Source organism: Mercenaria mercenaria, unplaced genomic scaffold, assembly GCF_021730395.1.
Source record: "Mercenaria mercenaria strain notata unplaced genomic scaffold, MADL_Memer_1 contig_3789, whole genome shotgun sequence".
In the NCBI taxonomy this organism is placed as follows: domain Eukaryota; kingdom Metazoa; phylum Mollusca; class Bivalvia; order Venerida; family Veneridae; genus Mercenaria; species Mercenaria mercenaria.
The window spans coordinates 1-20058 of NW_026461962.1; the positions used below are offsets into that span (position 1 = coordinate 1).

The window sequence follows — 20058 nt, forward strand, 5'->3', positions numbered from 1 at the left end:
GATCATCTTAAAAAAATTGCTATCACAAAAAAGTCTTTAAGTGCCATGTAATGTTTATAAAATGTCTCCTCTTACTCGGTTTCAGTGTTGTTAGATTTTCTGGCCCTTTTGGACCATATTTACTAAAACAGAATTTTTTCACTTAAGCCAATGCTAAGGTGGCGTAAGATGTGTTTCACACTTCATTACCTCTCATGAACAGACTTGATTCTACTGAGTTTGCTATTTATTTGCTTGGATGTGTTCTTTGCTTCTAAAGGATCTTCGTAAAGTCAATTGCAACATGTTTTCAGCAACTCTGAAGTGTCGTTCAAAAAGCGCTCAGTATTCTCCTAGAAGATTTGAATAGTATCGTGTGATTGTTTTCTTATCAATTTTGTTTTCAAACACTTAATATAATTCACATTCTTGACAGCTTTTTGCAATTTCACAAGTTCAAATCTAAAGATTACTTAAAGTACCTGAATATTTCCTTTTGTTTTTCAGTTTTTGTTCAGTGCTTTTATTCAGCAGTGAATAATTTATTAATAAGCCCATAAATATCTCAATGCATGTTTTTCTCAAACACATAAACAAAATGCTATATTTCTCACGTAAATAACTGCATAGATACACTTCACAATCACACAAAAAAGATAAATATTCCATTATAAAATTTTTTCCATGAAAGGCAGCCCCAAATTGTGACCCTATTAACAGTGTATTGATGTTAGCAAGGATTTATACATAATTAATATAAACAGAATATATACTTAAAATACATAATCAATGTAAAATGTAATTATTGTCAACAGTATTGAAACCATCAAATAAAAGAACATCATAATTAAGAAACTGATATTAGTATAATTAAACTGATAGATGTATTAATTCAAAACGAAGAAGGAATATTGAATATGTAATGAATATTTCAGATGATTTCTTGGTTAACAAAAGTAAAAAAAGAATGTTTGAATTAATACTTTAAAGTTTTAACAAATCAATGATATCATAATATTGATAATAATGATTCAAATTTCTTCCTTTATATTTGTAAATACAGCAACATACAGTGGTTACGTATTTTAAAGCGTAGATATGGAAAAAATCTCATTGCTTGAGAAGTATGGAACTATACTATTTTGTAAAGAGTATTTAATAACTTGATAACTAAATATTCCTCTACTATTTTCTGAGAAAATAACCATACAATAAAACAAGATTACTGGAATGGTAACGTAACATGTGTAAAGTATGTAACAGACAAATTCCTCCTTCAAATAAGTATTTACACTATATTTTCATATGATATAGCTCAAATAACATAAGTTTATTGATTACAGTTTATTGCATCATGTTTTCCAGTTTTAGTTATATCTTGCTTCCAGAGATGTCTGTTTTAGCATAAATGAATGTATGCAATTTGGCTAAAATACCTAATGTAGAAAAAACACTATTCTAGAAAACACTGGGAGACATTAAAACCAGATCAAAATTGTCTGATCTATATTTTCAAAATAACTGATGTAAGAAAAGAAGGTTATTGAAATGGTAACATAACATGTGTAAAGTATGTTACATACTGTAATAGTCAGTCTAGCTGACACTGGTAAATAAGTGTACAATCACAAAACAACTGGGTGAGAAACTATTTCAGACCAAACCAAACATGTACGATACATAAATCATCTTAATAGACCAGTAACTAGTGTGAATTGGTACACAAATGGCAAAGACATGAATTCCGTCAAGATTTGTTATGATCGCGGAAATGCGTTACAATTGCAAATTATGTTTCAACAAACAAACTTACGGCAGCTATTCATAGTCATAGATATTTACCATCATCAACAGAGTTCATGCCAATAACAATCTCGTTCAATAATGTTGACAAATGTATAAACTCTGGATTGCTTACATTTTACTCGTCAAACTTTTGACGGAAACTAGTTCCTTCCATGCCAAACGCTGTGAGAAATTACCAACAAGCAGCACAACTACCGTTAGTAAATATTAAATCCCATAAGACTGCCAATTACAAAGCTGTAACCCTTAAAGGGATCCGTTCCGTGTGGACCTTGTTATCGTGCTTTTACTGGACCTTTGACGGATCTATCTCGCATGACGGCGATTTGATACAGACGATGATCGTGACGCGTAACGATTTCATTGGCTAACTGGAGCCGCTGTGCGCGCTGATTGGACAGCGCTATGTTTGAAACTTTTCTGGCGGGACTATTCACTCTGGGGATATTAGTACGCAAAAGGCTATAAATTAAGCGAATGCTGTCAAGTTTTCAGTTTTTCCACCGTTAAAACGGGTAAATGGTTGAAACCCGTAGGTCATCAGAGATAGGTCTCTAGTCCGTCAAACTTCACTGGTTCCGTCAACCGTCAAGGTATACCGTCAAAAGAGCATTGATAACATTGATTTCTACATGGCAATACTAAACGCCGTCAATTTCGCAAATGCCGTCAAAAGGTGGTTGCCGTCATTACTGTAAAATCCGTCGAAACCTGTGGACGCCGTCAAAATAAACGTAAAAAAAAACGTGTACATCTCCTTTGCCAAAGTGACATTTTCATAACATTTTAACAATCAAGAACCTTGAAATACAGACGTTTACAGCTACAGTGACACTACCAAGGGTTATGAAATATAAAACAGAACACAATAACGTATTAATTACATGATTTAATTCAACATCGTTATAATGATATAGCAAATATTTCAACATCATTAAAAGTAATTGAAACGAATAAATCTTTCTATTGAATTACGTCTCTACCATCAGATATACGTACAGGTTACAAGGTAGTAAAAGCCATCCATTAATAAAAGCTCTGTCGTCCAATAAAAAGGATCTACACAAACCATAGGTTTTGAAGTAGTAAATGCCATCCAATTATATAATTCAGAGATCAGGTTATTACAGTAGTACATTCTAAGAGCCATCCAGTACTAACTGTTATAGCGCCATCCATGACAAAGACCGGGTACGATTACAATACTGATTCCTCCTAAACTACATTTCCAAACAATATAGCTCATATAATTGTTATGTTATTGATAACACTTAATTATATCATTTTATTAAATTTTAGTGGTATCTTGTTTCCTGAGACGTTGGTTGTGGTAGTGGTTAATTTTATGCAAATTATCTAAACATACCTATTTTGGAGTAAAATATTTACCATCAGTGTTACAAAATGCTACTGAGGAAAACAATGAGAGACTTTCAGAACAGAACTGTTTGGTTCATTTAAATTGATTTAAAACTTAGAAAATATTATTTTCTAATACATTTTTGTCATTTTGTAACATTTTCATTAATATTCATGAATATGCAAATTAGTTAATTAACATAAAAATACTGCTATTTTAAGGCCAATGTCTTAGCTCCATTTTGATTTTAATTGTTTTATCACCAAAACTGACCAAGATATGACCGATTATCATCTATATGGTTGTCCTTTCCAAATATGAACGGTTGCCATGGTAACAGTGAAATAACATATAGTTTAGAAATTTTTCATGGGAACATTATTTATTTTGAAAGAGTTGATCCAGCCGAACAATTTTGTACTTATGAAAAAAGTACCCAAACTATGCCGCCTCAAATTTCAACGTTTTGAAACTTTAAGCCTTTTTTCTTCTTACACGCTCGGAATTTAATTCAAGCTCGAAATCAGTTCATTGAGATTTCCATTTTCGACAGATTCGATGTTCAATGCTGGCTCAATAAAGAGCAAGATCCGAACTCGATGCAAACTCGAAATTCTTCTTTTTGAAATTTTGAATTTCGATCCTCAAGCCGTTTAAAATTGACTATTGGCTGAAAACAAAATCATATTATGGAGCGTCCTCTAATTTATAAATCCGTTCATGTGTGCAGTTTAGCGGATGAGAAGAAATCAGTCTTTACCGTTAAGGAGCTTAAATTCCGTAAGAATTGACGGGAATATACGAGAATGTTCGAGTCTTTCCGATAACGAAAAAAAAAAAAATACTATAGTCATCTGCGAAATGCTTAAAAAAGACCATTTTCTTCTTCACCTAGAAAACTGAAGTTAATATGAATCAATAGCTAAATGAATATAGATTACTAAGTCGTTTGCAATGGTCTTCAAGGGCAAATAAGAATCTATTTATTTTTTGTTAAACAGAAGAAATTTCAGCAAATTATCCATATTTTACTATGTATCTAATTGTAGATAGACAGACATTAAGTATACGCAAAAAAAAAGACCATTTTCTTCTAAATTCATTTTAAAAATAAAATATTTATAAGAAAGACAATGCATTGAATATTATCACATTGTTTGCAAAGCTAAAATACCTATAATACTTTTTCCATTAATCTAAATGAAGTAAAGGATTCCTTCTTTGAGCTATATAAAATATATTTACTCGTGCGAAAAATCGATGGGTCTAATTTTCCCATATGCTTATCTCGAGCGATCAACATCTTATCTCGAGCGATCAACATCTTATCTCGTGCGCACGACATCTAATCTCGAGCGATCAACATCTTATCTCGAGCGATCAACATATTTTCTTGAGCGATCAACATCTTATCTTGAGCGATCAACATATTATATTGAGCGATCAACATCTTATCTCGAGCGATCAACATTTTATCTTGAGCGATCAACATATTACCTCGAGCGATCAACATCTTATCTCGAGCGATCAACATATGATCTTGAGCGATCAACATCTTATTTCGGGCGATCAACATTTTATCTTGAGCGATCAATATCTTATCTTGAGCGATCAATATCTTACCTCGTGCGCACGACATTTTATCTTGAGCGGTCAACATATTATCTCGAGCGATCAACATTTTATCGTGAGCGATCAGCATATTATCTTGAGTGATCAACATCTTATCTCGAGCGATCAACATATTATCTTGAGCGATCAACATATTATCTCGAGCGATCAACATTTTTTCTCGAGCGCACGTCACATCAGTATATATTAAGGACCTTTGTTTGAATTCAGATCATTAGTAAAAACATACGGCTGCCACCGTTTTCTTTTTGTTACGATTATACTTATAACCGTTTCACATGTTTGCAGGGTTATAGAGTTAATACGCAAACTGATAAAAAAGCAGCAAAAAGACAGTGATGATCCAAAGAAATAAATTTAAGACCTTGACAAAAAATTAGTATGTAGGCATCGCCCATAAAATAAATTTTTTTCTTGTTTTCCTTTAATTTATGCATGCAAATTTTCTGCGCGAAATTATCTGTCGAACTGAAATTGTTGCTATTCTAACATGCAGAATGCATCACATTGGTTATGTTCATTTGATTTTGAAGATAGGATGACCAATTATATGCACTGCTCTCAAAATAGATGCGATAAAATTGTACATGTACTTGTGGGAAGTTTAAGTAACATCGGAATAGGCGCGACCCTAATTAACAACGTGTCCGTATGTTTTACTGATGACCTGAATACACACATAAAGGGCCTAAATATATATAAATAAGATGCCGTGCGCTCGGGATAAGATGTTGATCACACAAGATAAGATGTCGTGCGCACAAGATAAGATGTTGATCGCCCATGACAAGATGTCGTGTGCACGAAATAAGATGTTGATCGCTCAAGATAATATGCTGATCGCTCAAGATAAGATGTTGATCGCTCAAGATAATATGTTATTCGCTAAAGATAATATGTTGATCGCTCGAGATAAGATGTTGATCGCTCAAGATAATATGTTGTTCGCTCAAGATAATATGTTGATCGCTCGAGATAAGATGTTGATCGCTCAAGATAATATGTTGTTCGCTCAAGATAGGATGTTGATCGCTCAAGATAATATGTTGATTGCTTAAGATGATAATTATGTTGATCTCTCGACAAAGATGTTGATCGCTCGAGATAAGATGGCGTGCGCACGAGACAAGATGTTGATCGCTCGAGATAAGATGTCGATCGCTCAAGATAATATGTTGTTCGCTCAAGATAAGATGTTGATCGCTCAAGATAATATGGTGATCGGTTAAGATGATAATTAGATAATATGTTGATCGCTTAAGATGATAAGTATGTTGATCTCTCGACAAAGATGTTGATCGCCCGAGATAAGATGTCGTGCGCACGAGACAAGATGTTGATCGCTCGAGATAAGATGTCGATCGCTCGAGATAATATGTTGATCGCTCGAGATAAGATGTTGATTGCTCAAGATAATATTTTTATCGCTCAAGATAAGATGTTGATCGCTCAAGATAAAATGTTGATCGCTCGAGATAAGATGTTGATCGCTCGAGATAAGATGTTGATCGCTCAATATATGATGTCCTGCGCACGAGATAAGATGTTGATCGCTCAAGATAATATGTTGATCGCTCAAGATAAGATGTTGATCGCTCAAGATAATATGTTGATCGCTCAAGTTAAGATGTCGTGCGCACGAGATAATTTTACCTTTAAAAAACATATGTCCTAAACATACCACCGTACTTGAGGGAAAATGCTATTTTTTCTTTATAGAACTTCTATAAACATGTTTTCATTAACAAGTATTTTGTTTATGTCAGACACATATTTGGCGTTGCTTCCTTGAACGATATAAAAAAGAGTTAAAAGTAAGTATTATCTACCTTTGTAGTTGTAGTACGTTTTAATTTAAGGGCAATATGGTAATACACATATTCATAGTGTTTGACAATACTGACTCAGTTGCTCAAAACTTTCGTTAATTACGTAATTATTTAACGATGACATTTTAAGGTTCTTTAATCGTTTTGTTAATTTTTACTTTTTTCTGTTTGGTTGTTCAGAATTGTTTACAATATTTTTTTTGTAAAATTAGCCAATGTACTTTAAACTATTTGTTATTTTGTTTCGTTAAAATAACCTGTTGTTGGTGAAATGTTAGAACAATGTATCTCTTAAATCATGCACTTAAACAACGAAACTAACGCAGATTTAATTCACAGGAGGAGATACTTTGAAATATTTATTAAAAGTTAGCGAGGAAATTCAAGGTGGCAAACATGCAAAGTTATTTCAAAGCTAATTTCAAAACATAAGCATTTTACAAAATGTTTTTGAAACACATATATGAAACTTGTTTTGTGAAGTTTCATAAACATTTAATTTTAGTTTTGAAGAACTAACAACACCAATACCAAACCCTTAGTCTTCAGTGTCGAGCATACTGTGAAGTATAAAAAATAAACTGATATAGGATAGGGTTGCAGGAAGAAATATTAGTATTTATAAACACTAAAAAAAGTCACTTCAATTTTACTTCCTGATCTTCGTACTGAACTAAGGTTTAAATTCGAATCATTTTTTTTTGGAAAAGAAAGAGATACTAAATAAGAGAACGACAGGGGATACAACTTCTCATTACTTTAAGGAGACATGTCGATCTTTGTTTGAAAATAATTTGCAACAATATACGCGATCTCCCAAAAAAATCAACAATCAAATTTTGAAGCTTCTCACAATAACAAACAAATAAAAACTATACGCAAATGCAAAATGTCCAGCAACCAACCGTCCTAATCTATTCATAACAATCTCTATAAGTTCAAGTTCACAAGTTTCTTTATTTACTGAAATACATCCGATTTTGACAAATATTTCAGCTTACAACTTATTCAAAGTGAATAGTTAATAAGGCCCGGACAATAGTAATTCAAAAGTTCAATCTTGTACAGTGTTCTTTAATTTGTATAAAACTAACGCATTTCCCAGGTACGATCTTTGTTTAACCTACATTTATCTTGCATAAACTGTTAATACTAATGAAAATGTAGTAGTGTTCGTAGTTTGGAAATATGGTGAACACAACCATATAAAATTTCTTCTGTTTATTCGTTGGACAAAGTACCAGTATAGTACACAAAGAAAACCTATCAAAAAAGTAAAATCAGGAACACGAAACACGAATAAAAATACAACAATAGCAAACATGAAAGTATAGATTTCACAAAATACACCTTTCGCGGTTATTACTAAATTCTAAAAGAACAAATGCTAAATAAAACAGCTTACCAGAAACGTCTGTTAAAGGTACACTTAAATACCAATAGAGAAAGGTGTCCAAAGGTAAGTACGTTTTACCAAAAAGTAAAAAGGTAGTTCTAAAGGAACTTGTGTTCATTAGCAAATGATTCTCAAGAATGACGTATAGAGGGCCGTGCAAATAATAGTTCGCGCCACAAAGTTGTAATTTGTGCAATAGCATAACTGACCAATGCAAACGTCTCCTATATTGCGCGGTCTGGTAAGGATCCATACTGTTCGCTTTCAAACCCTACTGCAGTTAGAAAAACTGTTGATGAACAATAAAGTTCCTGACCAGACTTCGAGGATGCGCAGGCTAGTCTGGATCCATGCTTGTCGCAAATGCACTATGTTTGTTTTCTCATGGTACGGCTCAATTCTGGTTCAAATCGTGAATATATTCTTCTAGGGTGAGTTAGCGATTTATAAAGATGATGATGTTCAAACATAGAGCTAGATGCATCCCAGGAACTAATATGTGCAACCATAGAAAACATAGAACTGAATATCTATATCATATGCATATGAGTTTGTCTTTTGCATTGTTTGGTGCACATGCTCTGTATAAATTGGTTTTTAAGATGTATATTTCTATTCATTTGAATTAAACCATTTGCTTCACAGTGCCTTTTTGAAATGCACTTAAACATCCATTTTATAAGGATTTGTTTTCAATGAAAAAACTAAGAACGATATTATGAATATACTTATATACTTAGGAACGTATATTTCTCTTGAATTGTACATTAAATTAAAAGCAAATCATCGACGTTTTTCAAATATTTATTTATATATATACCTATCACTACCTATTCAAAGTACGTGTGTTTAAATCAATGTTTTGTTAAAATGATCTATCTTGAATGGAAAAATAAAGAAAAAGTAAAGAAAATTATAATTTTTACAGTATTTTTCACAAGTGAAACTTTAACTTTTTGTTAGCTTATGTGAAAATCAAAATGGAACAATTGTTTAGTTAACGATTCGTTTAAGTTAACAAAAGTTTTCAGCAACTGAGCCACTGTTGCTATTATTTTGATTCGTGACAAGCAAGTCTTATGAGGATGCTGCTATTTTCGCCAATGAGAGTAAATTCTTTTTATTTTGTAGCAGTCTAGCTACTATGACTTTGCTTATGATCTTATTACTTGAACTAAGACTTGATCGTTAATGAAAAATATATATTTACCCCTTTTGTTAAGTAAGTTTATTGGATTGTACAGAAAAACTGAAAATAGGATTTTTATGTTGAAATACTTCGAAATGTGGTTTAATTTAGTGTTTGATACTATTGAAGTGTTATTTTCATAAATTGCAAGGTAGGTTTTGAGAAATTATCTTTAAATAATAACTTATATTATCATTATAAGAAATCTATGAAAAAGTCAGAAAAAATAACCAGATAATTAGGTTATAGTTGACGACCCAAATGCTATTATGTGCATGTGCATTTTCTCAGTACGTGGTTATGAATTACACCGTCTCGAAAACTGCTTATTACAAAATGAATTTCCAAATACTTATTACCATTACTTTGAAGCGAAAATGTATTTGAAGACAATTGTCTAATTCCATCAGAGAGCATAAGCTTTACTCAGTCGTCAAATAAACTACTACTGTGACATTGTGTCCTGATGTATAATGTTGCAATGTTCAGATCATTTTAATAGTTTTCGGCTAGATTTATAACAGTGTTATTTAATGTGCTTTCAAACAATCTATTGCTTATTGCAGTTGTTGATGAAAGACCTAATGTCAAAAGAGGCATGGACTGAAACAGACTTGGTATGTTTCCATAAATTAAGAGCGCTAATCAATGAAGGTATTATTATCATTTTCTATGGAGTCTTTTGTATGACCTAGCCATGGATCGAACTCCAACCACCAGCATGCGAGTCAAAGCTAGGGTTGGTTTAGAATTAGGGTGTTTGTACAGTACTCATGTACATACTGAAGAGAATATTGTTCCTGTGTTATACATAAAAACGTAGCCTGCTTCCTTGATTTCTTACCAGTGCTTAGGATAAAGTACGGTGGTTTGCAATCTTAGATAAAATCCACTCTCACCGGGATTCAAGCCTGTTTAATACATAATGGATAATGGCTCGAAGCTCATGAAACGGATACTGGTTAGCTTGTAAAGTGATTTTTTTTTCAATTTTTGTTTTGAGATGTAAATGTAACTTTGAAGAATATGTTTAATTACTTGCTTGTTTTCGTTTTATAGGGAAAAGTTTACAACGTAATGTTTAGTGCAGTCGAGGTACGTATCAGCGTTCCAAATTCTGTCTTTCAATTTAACAAAAGTGTTTTATAAACTTGTACTTTGTGAAGGTGTCGTTTATATTTGTAAAATCACTGTTGTACTTGTGATCGTAAGTTACGCAATTTATTGCATGAAGTATGTTGCGGGTACCAAAAATGTGCATCCACTTATCCACCAGTTTAAAAAAGTTGTAAATGGTTTTTCAGCAGTACCTACTACCATTTTTCCATAAAAGAAATAATGCAATGCATCTATTTTGTAAGATCGATATCTTAACGTTTATAGAAAGCCGGGAGTTTGAGTATGACTATATTTGTTTTACAATAAGAACGGGACAGAAAAGATATTAACGTGTATTATGCTTGAAACATCTATCATAAAGAACGTCTGTGTAAATACCACACATGACCGCTAATTCAATTCTGAAAATGGTTATTTTCAATTAAAACAGTATTTTTGTTAAAATTTGAATCTACCCTTGTTAGAACATATTCTTCATCTTTAATGCAGACTAACTTAACGAAATTTGAGACATATATCAAACATTGCATTTGTGTCAATATCACACAATATCATTAATTCTTCGAGTTATTGTTTACAACAACATGAACTTAACTTCTAACGTGAGTAAGTAAATGTTTAGGTAACTCGAAACCTGATTGACTTAAGTATTTTACTCTTTCTCTTGCGACTTCACGTCTTCAGTAATTATACTTTATTCCAGCTAAACATTCCGCTAGAATTCCGTAAAAGATACAGGAAAGAAGTGACAAAAGTAAGTATGTATTTAAAGGTTACGTAATTTTCATTGATAGTCGATGAAAGTCGATGGCAATCGACGACATTCTCTACTATAAATCTGTTTATCTGGTCTAAGCAGATGTAGCTCCACTGTATCAGATGAAGGTCAGTTTTGCTGGTTTCAGTAATAATGTAAAACTGAACACTTACAAAGGTTTTCATCGAAACCGGAACTTGAATCCGGGCAACTAGTATTGTGGTTTAACCTACAAGGCTTTCAAGTAATTATCTGAATGCGCGCAAGCAGTATGCAGTGCATGTGTATCACGTATTGGGACAGGGTTATACATAACCGGAAGACTAATGCAATATATTAACAACTGTTTGTCATAAACTGCGCATAAATATATATAGTCCTAAGACAAGCTACCTATAAGTAATAAAGAAAATTCAAACAGGCTTTGGAGAGAGGGGTTGGCACATATTGATTTTAATTCAAGTTCATGCAGCAATAACCATAGTTTTTCCTGTAGGACTTATAGAATGAATCTAAAATATACCATCACACAAAGAAACATCGTCTTATATTCGGCTTTTCAAAATCGGCAGACTAATGGATTGAGTAAGTTTTTCTTTGCAATCGAGCAATTTGTGTTCGGAGGTTGGATTTGAAAATTTGATTAGTAAATTGACTATGCTTTTTGCAGGTCTAAAATCCCAATCCATGGGAAACTAATAAGGCATTTTTAGCTCTGATAATTGAAAATTGCAATGCGTGATCAAAATGAATATACATGTATATGAATTTAAGGACTGTTATGGTAAAAATGTATCTTTTTGAAAATTTGAATAACTGGCTTCCTAACTTTGCATTTTCTCAATGTCACTGCAAATCAACATCAAACTTTTTAAAGGGTAAAATGCACAGAGTAAGTAATGTTGGAATCGATGTTCGATGCCATGAAATACAAGGAAGTGTTGTTCAACGACATGAAATGGTAAGGTAGTAAAGATGTTCTGCGACATATTTGATGGATAACATTCTTACTTTTACCCTAAAGTAAGCGGCAAAACGGCTTCGTTTGATCTTTGTTTGTGTTTCATCTTTCAAAGAAATTGTTCATTTAGTGCCAGTTTGAATAACAACAAATAACAGATTCAGATTATAAATGTATAAATGTGATAAACATTTACAGCACTACTTAAGGTGATATTTCTTTGTTATATTTTAGCCATCATTTAGAATATAGTCACATTAAATAAATTATACACTATCACACCCTCCACACACACACACGCATGCATGCACGCCACACACCTCCATACATAAACAAATTCAATCCTAATAATTGATAATCAAATTCATTGTCATGCAAAATTTCGAAAAATGGCAGGTTCACTGACTTTTTCTTCTGTGTTTACCACTATCATTCAGCTAGTTTAAATTGTTTTAATGTATGTTAGGTCAAGTCAGCAGTGCATATATAACCCCAAAAGCTAATAATAAAGGTCAAATTTCAAATTTTGCGACAAATTGCATACATATCTTTTTCACATTATAACTTTATTATTTAATTATGTTTTATCATTAATTTAATAGTAACTGCTTACGATTCATCTTAATGTATTCATATCCCACAAAGTTAGTGATGAAAAGATTGTGCCTAAAATATAACCCTTGACTTTTAACTAAGTTTTTACATGTTTTGACCTTTTGGCCTCGTATTTAATCACATACTATCATTTTAATAGCTTGAACTAGATTTTACAAAGACTTAGAGTCTGATAAGGACTGATGTAGATCATGTTTAAAATATTGCAACTGTAGTGTTGGTGATGTTTTATAAAACATTTTATCTATCTACCTTATTTTATGTCCCCTTTTGAACATGATGGCATTTAGATAAAAGGTAATGGCCAGATATCTATTTTCAGCCTAGCTTTTATAGAGAAAAATATTCTGATATTTACAATTATACTAAAATTAAAATCATCCCTGATGTCATATATTTTGATATGTTTAATATTGTCATCCATTGATTGATGTAAATCTAAAAAAGGAAGCCCCAGTATCCAATTGTAAGTCTCATTTAAATGGAGGTCCGGGGATAAATAGCATCCACAAATTGACCAAAAACGAATCATCCATTTAAGAATATCATCGAATATCATCCAGGTAGAGTGATGTATTTTCTAATGCAGTAATAATGTCTGTCTGCGTATCTGGAGAAAGTCTCTTTTATAACAATACAAAGACTAATCTGCGACAAGGAGTGCACAATTTGTTTTCACTGGAATTCCAACTACTGAAGTAAATGTTGGTCAGTAAAAAGGAAGGGGCTTTACAAACTGCGTCGAAGGTCTACAGTGTATAATTAAGAAATAATATATCATCTCATTTAGTAACTTGTCGTTGAATAAAATTATTGTTTGGGTTTAAATGTGAAAGATTTATATCACGAGGGTGCAGCTGAACGACAAATAATGATTTTATGCATGAGCAAATCTTTGTATGAGATATTTGTTTTCGATTCTACCACGTTATCCATGATTAGTTTGTAGATCCTTTATATTATCAAATAGTTCAATAATGATAAATCAAACAATAATATAAATAGTATATTGGTTTCTTTTCCAGCGTGCCGCTATGTCGTTTGACTTAATAATTGTGACGTTAGAAAAAAAAATTGTTGCACGATAACACGCAATGTTTAGTCATCTTTGTTTAATAGGAAAATAATTGGGTCTTGTTAAATTGTTTAAAAATGCAGCTAGTAAAAAAAGCTATTATCGAAATTGCAAGCGAGAAGTGTAGCATTCTTTCCGGGTCATGTGGAACGTATTTCAATAACGTCAAAATTAAGTACCACATCAAAACCCTTTATGTTAATTTTCCATTCAGACGACGTGTACAAAATTACAGATGTGTTTCTTTTCAAGAGTATATAGCAAAATATTTAGCCATTTGACTTTATCATTAGTCATACTTCTTTTAACATAAGAACTTCACAATTTTGTTGATACTCACATTGGGTTGTACCAACTGCTTTAACAATTATCTTAGCCTGTCCGCATTTACAAATGTAATACATATCTATTTGCAGATTATGTACTATTTTAGGTCACATGTTTTTGTTATATTTTAGTCATCGTTTAGATTATAGTATAGTAACATTAAATACGTTATACCCTTCCCTCTCCCCCACACATGCACACCTTCACACCTTCACACATAAAAAAAATTCAAACAATGGTATCAATTGTTCTTAACGTAATTTCACCAAAAGGCAATTAAGTCTTGGCGAAATCCAGAAGAGGGCTCAGTATATATCTTTAAAGTATATAACTCGATCGATTTGTTATCAAGAAAATAGTTAACAATTACACATCACATTGAACAACGCCCATTTTCGTGCTAATGTTTCTTCGATTTTTCAAATATTTTCTTTTAAATGTTTTATTGTAAAGGATAAAACCTTAATGGAACAGAGATATGTGATCAAAACTAAGTCTTGCAAAGACTAAATATTTCATTGTCATATTAAACATTACATATGGACATACAATGTGAAACAGATGTATTAGATTTGTATTTTCAATTTGAATAAAACGTTTCTTAATTAAACGCAACATTATATTCTAATAAAGGATTTCGAACATATCAGGAAGATGCAGAATTAAACATTTCGTATATCTTTAAAATTTCAATCTACATGCAAACAAGACTTCATCTCAGTGTTGTTATATTTTCTGGTCCTTCGGGATCATTGATTTCAACTCATTTAGATTTGAAGACTGGATACTGCTTAAGCCGGTGCTAGGGGGCGTGGGCAGTGTTGCATTTTCCATTACTGCTCATGAATAGACTCAATCAAACCGAGTCTGCAATTTTCACTGTTTGCCTTGTTCTCGGTGCTTCCAAGGGATCTACTTCCCAGATTTTATATCAAACAAAGGCAAGCTAAGACATTTCGTATTAATTCAGGAACAAAGTAAAAGTTAAAGTTTCATTAATGGTATTCACCAAAACAAAGATAATTAGATATTGTGAATACAGGTTATTTGTTTCACTGCGGAGTAGCATGTGATCGTTGAACATAATTATTATTTGAGATGAATATAGTGTCTGGCAAATTATCGAATAGATTGGTCCGAGAGTCCAAAGACTTTTATTGAAACAATTGGGGCCAAAATAAGTTTATACCTTTGTAAGAATATTTGATATCCTTCATGAAAACGCATTTCGTAAGTGTCCAAGCTGTGTATATCTTTATTTTGTTCAATTATGTTTGTGGTAGGGATGGTTATACTCGCTTGTAAAAATATAAGAGTGTAGGGTAAAGTTTAAATCTATCAGTTGTTTCGCTGGGTTTTTTTTCTGAAGGAGTTTCCATATTAATACTGATTATCGGTTTCCAATAAATGCGCTTGTTTGATACGAAAACGAGGCAATGCTGCCGCAAATTTACGAATTTTCGTAGATAACTAGGTCTGGATTACTATCATGAATAACTGTGACACACATTTAAGTTTATTCTAACATACTTAAATGTTGTAACAACGTACTGGAAAAACATTGGAGGTACAAACTGGTATTTGTCTATGGCCCAGAAATGTTTGGAGACCTTCGTAAGTACACGATTCCGATCTATCTTTTCGTGAGAATTCCGTTTCTACTTTTAGCCATGGGCTATTGCTTTCAGAGGTGATCGTTCTTTATCATTCACCTGCATATTTCGGGTGTAATATAGGTTGCGCTGCAGTCGAAAAACAGGTTTCCCCAGGCTGTCAATTGCAGTTAGAAAATGTTTGAAATTGACAGAGTCGGTTCTCAGGCTAATCAGTTTTTGTAATAATTTTATTGTTTAAAAGTACTTTTTATCATTTTAGTAACTGATCTTAAAGTATTGTTTTTTTTTGTCATTTAAGTAACTAGTTGTTGTTCATTTTGATATATGAATGTCAGCCGATGTCATTCACGAAGACATTGTAATTAAAACACATGTCAAGGTCAAACATGATATTAAAATTCGAAGGCCATGTCTGCATGAATTACTCATTTCTTTATTCGAATATGTCTTTTTTCATAATTTATTTTTCAATCTTCATACATTTACAAATATGATGACATGGAAAATGTTTTTAACAACAGATATACACATGTATTTAATAGTCATCTAAGCAAAACAGACATTGTATTATTAGATGAAAAGAAGATTTTTATGTAGTATTTTAGTGAAAAACTTAGGAAAACAATTAATGTAAGAGAAAAATATATAAAAAAGTAGATTTCTTGGATGTTTAGATCGTCTCCAAGTTCATGTAATTATCTTAAATTGTAATAGTTATTTCTGCTACAATTAAGTAAAAATTTGTAGACACATTTTCTAGAAAATGTATTTTTTATGTAGAGTCAAATATATAAGAAATGTTCTTTTTTATGACCAGCAGCATCTACATTCATACCTAAAAATCAGACAATTTGATATTATGTTGGTTTATTTTGTCATTTGATAATGCATTTTTTCTTCAAGTTTTACACTGATGTTAAGATATTATATGAAACTGTCAAAGCTGAGTGTCTGTTTTCAATTTTTAATTTGAAATATATAAGATTTCATTAGGAATATTATAAAGTTGATCACATTTTTTTCGTTTGACGTTTCGTTCAGCGATACCAAAACTGACTACCTCTAAACTAAATTGTGTTTTGAGATTTTTCTTGTTAAGATAAATATAAAGTTTATTCCATAGCTGTTGTACGCATTTACATTCCAAAAAACAAGTGTTCTAACGTTTCAACATACATGTTGCAGAAATAACATAAATTTGATTATGTTAATTTTTATTTAAGTAATGATTTGTTTGTTGAAAGAATTCTCATCAGATGTTTGTATTGAAAACTTCGTATTTTGTATCTATTGTTGCTATGCGGTTGCGTGTATAAATGACCAACAAGATGGGTTCTGTGATATAATCTCTGACCATTTCATTTCTGACTTAATTATTGATCGTGGTCCGTTTCTTATCTGCGTGTCGTAAAGTTGCTTATTTGGTTCTTTCGACTTTCTTAATTTATGTACAAGTAATTCACTTTGCGTATAAGGAACATTCTCTTGCTCAAATGCCTGTTTAACAGTTAGAGGAATGTTTGATATTAGATTGTAATACTTCAAGAGTTGTTTATTTTCTATATCATTTTCAAAATTGAATTCGTCAAACTTATAGAACGCCTTTGTTCTGTAGTCAGATAAATGTTCCAAATGCTTTATTCTCTTTTCGTATTAGTCATTATAGAAAAAATGTTTTATTTTCAAGTTTTATGCTTTTGTTATTCCATATAACATGTTTACTTATACTCTTATTGTTGTCCAATGTATTAATATTTACCCAGGCCGTTAATATATCTTTTAGGAAACTGTTCGATTTACATATAGTATCAATTTCTTTTTGACAATAATTGCATTCAAATAGAATTTCTCCTCCAACATAGACAATAATGTACTATAGACCTTCCATTGTCCTTGGCTACTTTTATCTATTATCCTTCTGATTCAACACGCTTTTAAAGCATTTATGAAGTAATCTAGATTTATCATCAGCTCGAATTTTCGATGAAAAAGTAGAGCTGTTGCACTCGCCCCGGTGTCGGCAACAATCCCCATAACTCTGATTTGAATTTTGACAGAATAATGCCCGTTTTAAATTGGAATTTTGTTTAAGTTTGTGATAAAGTCAAATATCTCTGTTACTATCAAAGCTATTGAATTAAAACTTAAAATACTTATTAATTATCAAAGTCTACACCATAAGAAATAATCTCCATGACTCTGGTTTGATTTTTGACAGAATTATGCCTCTTTATAGCTTAGAATATTTGGTAAAAGTTTTTGATAAGTGAAATATCTCTGTTACTATTAAAGCTTTTGATTTGAAACTTAAAACATATATTTAATATCAAAGTCAACAGCAGGAGAAACAATCCCCATTACTCTGATTTGAATTTTGACAGAGTTATGTCCCTTTTAAACTTTGCTTTTTTTTACTGGTAAAGCTCTAACTCAGAGTCAAGTACTGAGAAAAGTCGAGCGCGCTGTTGTAAAGACAGCTCTTGTTTTTATTCCACCCACTTTGTAGTGTTATATAATAGTCTTCCTATTAAATGTATCTGGTTTATTATCCCACAAGAATTTAAACAATTGTCTTTTAATCTCTTTCATTACTTCGTTTGATTGGTTTGGTAACACTGTAAGAGAGTAAAATTACTAAATTAGTTTTTATCAATATGTAGCTTAAATTGATATGTACTTGTTGGATGTTTGAAGCAACCCGTCTGAAATATGTTTCTATTACAGCTTCTTTTTGTTGTGAGCCTACTATGTAAATGCGTAGCTCTGGGGCTGTAGTTTTGGTGCTCTGTACTTCCAAGAACTCTACCCTTACCTATTATCTTGATAATGCAAAAGATTTTATAACCGTTACTTCTCCAAGTAGTGTTTGTTTTCTGTGTACCCATTGTTTTAAACAGTTAGTAAAATTTTGAATCTTGAATTGAATCTTTGAATTTTTGAGTCTGCAATTTTCACTGTTTGCGATTGTTCTCGGTGATTCCGAGGGATCTACTTTCCAGATTATATTAGGTATCAGGTTTAATGTTATGTAATCTTTTTTATTATTTGTAAATATCATTCCTAATGTTTGAGCTGACTCGGGTGTCCAATTAAACATCTTATCTTTACAGTAATAATGGTCTTTTAATGATCCTATCCTTTTTTATTAATATTAATCCAGACAGGCACTCGAAGTTCGTAATAACGTCTATTATTGATGAAGGTTGCATCATCTGTAAACAGGGATTGTTTTATTTCAACATTATTAACTGTTATGCCTTTAATAATCTCATCATTATCAATCTAGTTTAAGAGAATTTCAATGCAAATGATAAATAAGGAAGAGGAAAGAGGACAGCCTTGTCTTACCCCACGTAGTACTAAAAAGGGTTCTGATAGATAGCCATTATTTATTACCATGCTAGTTATTTCATCATAAAATAATTTCTTCCACTGATTAACAGAATCACCGAAATTGAAGTGTTTTAAACACTTTATCATAAAGTTATTGTCTAGTGTATCAAAAGCTTTTTCGAATCCTGCGAACAGCAAAAGTCTTGGTATTTTATTTTGTTATGCAAAATCTATTATTCAAAATATCAACCGAACATTTTCCCCTATATATCTACTTTTTATGAATCCTGTCTGTGCATTACTTATGATAGAACTGATAACCTTTTTTTTATCTTATTTGCTATGACTTATATATATCATATTTAAATATATCTTGTCATTAGTTGTCACTGTCATCAATTCTTTTTAATGTATACATGTCAGACAATGTCAGCAATGCACATCAAAATCTGATCAAAAAGCCGTCAAAGTCAAATGTTATATCATCGGTCAAAGGTCAAATTTGTGTTAAAAGTCTCAAAAATATTAGTTTTAAAATAATATTTCTTTGTTGTTTAAGGGCACATTTGTCATTTTTGGCAACTGATCGTTATTTACTTTAATATCTATAAAGCAAGCAATGTCAGTGACGAAGAAACATTAAAAATTACAAACATAATAAAGAAGCAAAAGTAAACATACTAGTTTTCGAATGTTTGCACAAAAAAATGAACTTTGACCTTTAATAATCCTGATTGACCTTGACATTTTGCTGTAAGGTCTGCATTGCTAACTGCCTTATATATACGGATCGCGTAAATAAATATCAGTGACTTATGATAATAAACTATTTTTGAACAATTAAAATATTTCAAATATGCCAATTGTTGTGATATTTACATAAATTTGATATTTGGCCTTGAATATCAGGTTTGACCGTGACGCCATTTTTATGAATTGCTTATTGCTGACATTGTTTAACATAAAATTATTTACTGGCAATCAGACAGTTATTGTAATCAAAGAGTGAAAAAAGGTAAATGAAAGTAAGCGAGTATTCTCACCCTATCACAAACATATTTGAT

The 20058-nt window shown here is 31.7% G+C and overlaps 1 protein-coding gene across 1 annotated transcript in view; it reads left to right on the top strand.

Annotated features, from left to right (window-relative positions):
• Positions 1–7990: 7990 nt before the first annotated feature.
• The window catches only part of LOC128553402 (probable serine/threonine-protein kinase qkgA), a 31363-nt gene continuing 19295 nt past the window's right edge, over positions 7991–20058 (top strand). Inside the window, exons 1-4 of the mRNA XM_053534545.1 lie at positions 7991–8065; positions 9758–9808; positions 10251–10286; positions 11014–11064. Coding sequence (XP_053390520.1) covers positions 7991–8065; positions 9758–9808; positions 10251–10286; positions 11014–11064 — 213 coding nt within the window. The remainder of the gene's footprint in view (positions 8066–9757; positions 9809–10250; positions 10287–11013; positions 11065–20058) is intronic.